We start from the raw sequence: 3657 nt of genomic DNA, 5'->3' as shown, positions 1-3657 counted from the left end.
CCAGCCCCTGGGCCTCCAGCTCCTGCCGGATCTTGGCGATGGCCGCCGGGTGCTGCAGCAACAGCAGGACCAGGGATGTGCTGGCGCTGGCGGTGGTGAAGAAGGCGGCGAAGAGGAGCTCCACAGCCGACTCCTGCAAGACAGCCCTGCGGCGCTGAGTCTCCGTCAGCCGCCCCGCCCTGGCCTCGCGGCGGATGAGGTGTGAAGGGCCCAAACTGACCTTTGCGCAAAGGCCAGGGAGCTGGGATGTGCCCCTGTGGCAGCTACGTGCGAGGGTCCGGGAGTCGATCCCGTCTGCCGCTTGGGCAAGCCGCAGTAGCAACTGGCAAAGCCAGGATCTATTCTAGCCACTTGCCTTGGAGGTTCCCAGAGATAATGCCAGGAACTGATTCCGTGCGCTGTTCTTAGTGCTTTAGGTATATTAGCTCGTCCCATTCTCCCCTTCGATCCCCTCCCCCACGTCCTGCGAGGAGGCACAATTGCTGCCCTCGTATTCCCGGGTTGGACCAGTCCCTGCAGTCGGCAGCCCCAGTAGTAGGACTCGGAGCCCAGTGCTCTTAGCCGTGTGGGTGCTGCCTGCGGCCCAGCTGGGGCTCCTGAGAGGACCGCAGTGGAACTGGGGGAGGTGCCTGCAGCAGCAGCGCCAGCCTCGCACCAAAGCTGGCATGGAGGTGTCTTCCTCCCGCTTAGTGGAGCGGTCCCAGGGAGGGACTACATCTCTTCCCAGTCTGCACTGCCCAGGAAAACAGGAGGGGCCTGTGGTTTCACCCTCCAGGCCTAGCCCTCGCTGCCTGCCTTCCCCTCCCAGCTCCCTGTCTTCCTTCCTGGCAGCACCCACAGTGTGCTGGTACACTGATTTGTGTGATCACAAGATGAAGGTGGACCCCACCCCTCCTGCACCTCAAGGGCCAGGGCTGTGTTTTGATCACTGCTAAATCCTCTGTCCCAGCAAAAGCCTGACACCGACGAGGTACATCACATTTGTGGAATGAATGACTCCGTCCAAGGCTCACTGTCTGCCCTGAACAAGATGGAGAGCCAGGACAGAGACCTTGAAGCCCCAACCTCTTCCCTGGACAGGCCTAGCCTGGCTCACCTGCCCTGAATCCCAGACCAGAACGGAAGATCCTGGCAGAGGCAGTGGGTTTCTTCCAGAGAAGCTGAGATACCTCCTCCCCACCCCTGTCAAGGCAGTGGGACCATCACTCCTTTCCACACGCTCCCCGCCCTCTTCACTGCCCAGAACTGGCCCTACCCTTAGGCTCCCCCAGGACTCAGGGCCCACTGCTCATCTACTTCTGACACCCTGGCTCTTCCAGACGTCACAGCCGCCCAGGAGTCAGGGTGGGGATTATCAGCCCCACTTTCAGAGAAGAAACTTAAGGCCGGGACACACTCTGAGGCTGGAGGAAAGGGGCAATTGAGCCCCAGAGAAAGGATGGGAGTTGCTTTCAGAAGGGCTGAGGTGTTTCCATTTCTCACTGTCTCCTGCTCCCCTACCTCTCCACTCTTTGTGGGGGGCTGTCAAGTATGTCCTGGGGGCCATTCCCCCACCTCCACCACATGCGCTGTATGGGTACATCCAGTTCACACAGTGGACATTCAAAACAGGTAGCAGTGTCAGGTGCCAAGGTGCCTTATGAGAAGAGAGTACTGGTTTTTGGGAAGAGGGGAGCTTCCAGGAGGATGTGGAGTTTGACCCTGAGCCCTTAGGATTTGTAGAGAAAAGGAGTGAAGAGGGTTTTGTGGTCAGGAGGACAGCGGAGGTAAAGGTAGGGAGTGACAGAGAATGGGGAGGGAAGTGGAGCTGTTTGTGTCCAGAAGAGCCTAGGACTCAAGCCTTCAAGGCTCCTACTGAGAGTGGGTAGGGCTGAGCCATGGCTGGAAGCCTGGTCTTTTCCCCTTCACCCTGAAGAGTGATTGAGGCTTAAAGTGGAGACATACCCTCTAGGACTGCAAGAGGGGAGCAGAGACCGCACCCACCTACCTTCAGCTCCTGCACTGAGAGCTCATGGCCCAGCTCCCTAGTGCTGTGGATAATCATGGCCAGGGCATCACCTGGCTCCCCAGCCATGTCTTCATGGAGCTTCTCTGCAATGGCCTCCTCCAGGTGCCGATGTAGCTGGTCCCTTGCCCGGATGCCCTGATGGGCAGGGAGAGAGGGAGGTGGGGCAGGAAGGTTGAGGGGGCCAGGCCTGGGCACCCCCCCCCCCAAATCTTCCCAAGGCTGCTCTGCTGAGTTCCTAACGTTAAGTGTCCCAGCTTAGTTTCATGCCTGGCACATAGAAGGTGCTTAATAAATACTCAAAGTTTGTTCACTTTTCCAATACATCATTCTCTCTTGTTTATCACAGCTCCCTTTGAGGTAGGCAAACAGTTTCTTTGGTCCTTATGGGAGGATGCCGAGGTTCAGAGGGGTCAAGCAATTGCCTAGAGTCGCACAGCGGTCAGTGCCCATTCCTGGCACAAAGTTGTGGAGGTGGAACCAGCCCATTGCCTTTCCCCTGCATGGGTAGAGACAGTGGGCACCAGTGCAGAGAGCAAGGGACAGACACCTTGATGCACCCAGAAAAGCTCTTGCTTAGAGGACACGATGGCTGTTTTAAGCATTAGCCTCTGTAAGGAGATAGGCAAGAGGGCCAGGGTGTCCCTTCAGTGTTCAGGGAGCAAATACAGCAAAAGCACTTGAGCGCCTGAGTTTTGTAGTTAGACTAGATCAGGTTCAAATCCTGCCTCTCTGCCCCTCTCCTAGCTGTGTGATCTTGGGTAAATTATTCAACCTGTCTGAGCTTCAGTTTCTTCATCAACAAAACGTGAGTAACACTTTGCAGGTTGAGAGGATTAAATCAGGAAATGTATCCAAGGTGATCAGCCAGTATAATGCCCCTTTATACATAACTATTATTTTTATTCAGGTGACTGAAAACCGCTGCATTGGCACAGGAGAAGCCCCAGCTCAAGTGCGAAGGGAAAGGCGGGACGGGGCTTCCTAGCTGCTCCCTGGGCCTGGCCCTACGCTCTCTGAAGTCGGAAGAGGCCGCGGTTCTCTAATCCGGAAACTAGCGGGCCTGGGGCCGAGGGCGGGGAGCCGGCACCCACCCCTCTGCAACCCGGGCTGGCGCCGAGCTGGGCCAGGGGCGTGTCTGCGGCCCATCCGTTCCGCAGCCGTCCGGGCTTCTAAAGGGGGCTGGAGGCCCGGCCAGGAGGCGCCGCTCTGGGGAGGGGCTGGGCCGACTGGCCCGGCGCCTGCCACCGAGTATCCAAAGGGAGGCCCCGCGGCTGCTGGGACTGGAACACGTCCCATCTGGCATGGCTCAGAGAGGGTGTGTGGCCCGCCGCGGGTCACACAGCGAGTCAGGGCAGACCGAGGGCACCACCACACCACGCTGCCTCCCCTTCCTGGGCGCACTGTGCCTCTGTCGCTCAACAGAAGTGACCTGCGGGGGCGTCTAGGGAGCCTCAAGAGGAAGGTCGGGGGCCCGGTGGCAGTACCTTGCGCAGGCCGCTGAAGGGCACGTCCAAGGGCAGCGAGAAGAGGTTCTCCACAAACTGCTCGAAGGTTCGGGACAGCTCCGAGCATTGCGCCTCGTCCAGCCGCAGCCCCAATAGGATGCGCGCGGCCATGCGGAAGGTTAGGGCTTTGGCAGCATCGTAGAC

The 3657-nt window shown here is 58.8% G+C and overlaps 1 protein-coding gene across 1 annotated transcript in view; it reads right to left on the bottom strand.

The window, feature by feature from the left end:
* The window catches only part of LOC102245396 (cytochrome P450 26C1), an 8558-nt gene that overhangs the window by 3205 nt on the left and 1696 nt on the right, over nt 1–3657 (bottom strand). The window contains exons 3-5 of the mRNA XM_014531558.1: nt 3493–3657; nt 1988–2143; nt 14–133 (exon numbers count right to left, since the gene is read on the bottom strand). Of these exons, the coding sequence (XP_014387044.1) occupies nt 14–133; nt 1988–2143; nt 3493–3657 (441 nt within the window). The remainder of the gene's footprint in view (nt 1–13; nt 134–1987; nt 2144–3492) is intronic.

Source organism: Myotis brandtii, unplaced genomic scaffold, assembly GCF_000412655.1.
Source record: "Myotis brandtii unplaced genomic scaffold, ASM41265v1 scaffold810, whole genome shotgun sequence".
In the NCBI taxonomy this organism is placed as follows: domain Eukaryota; kingdom Metazoa; phylum Chordata; class Mammalia; order Chiroptera; family Vespertilionidae; genus Myotis; species Myotis brandtii.
This window is presented reverse-complemented; position numbering and strand designations above follow the sequence as displayed.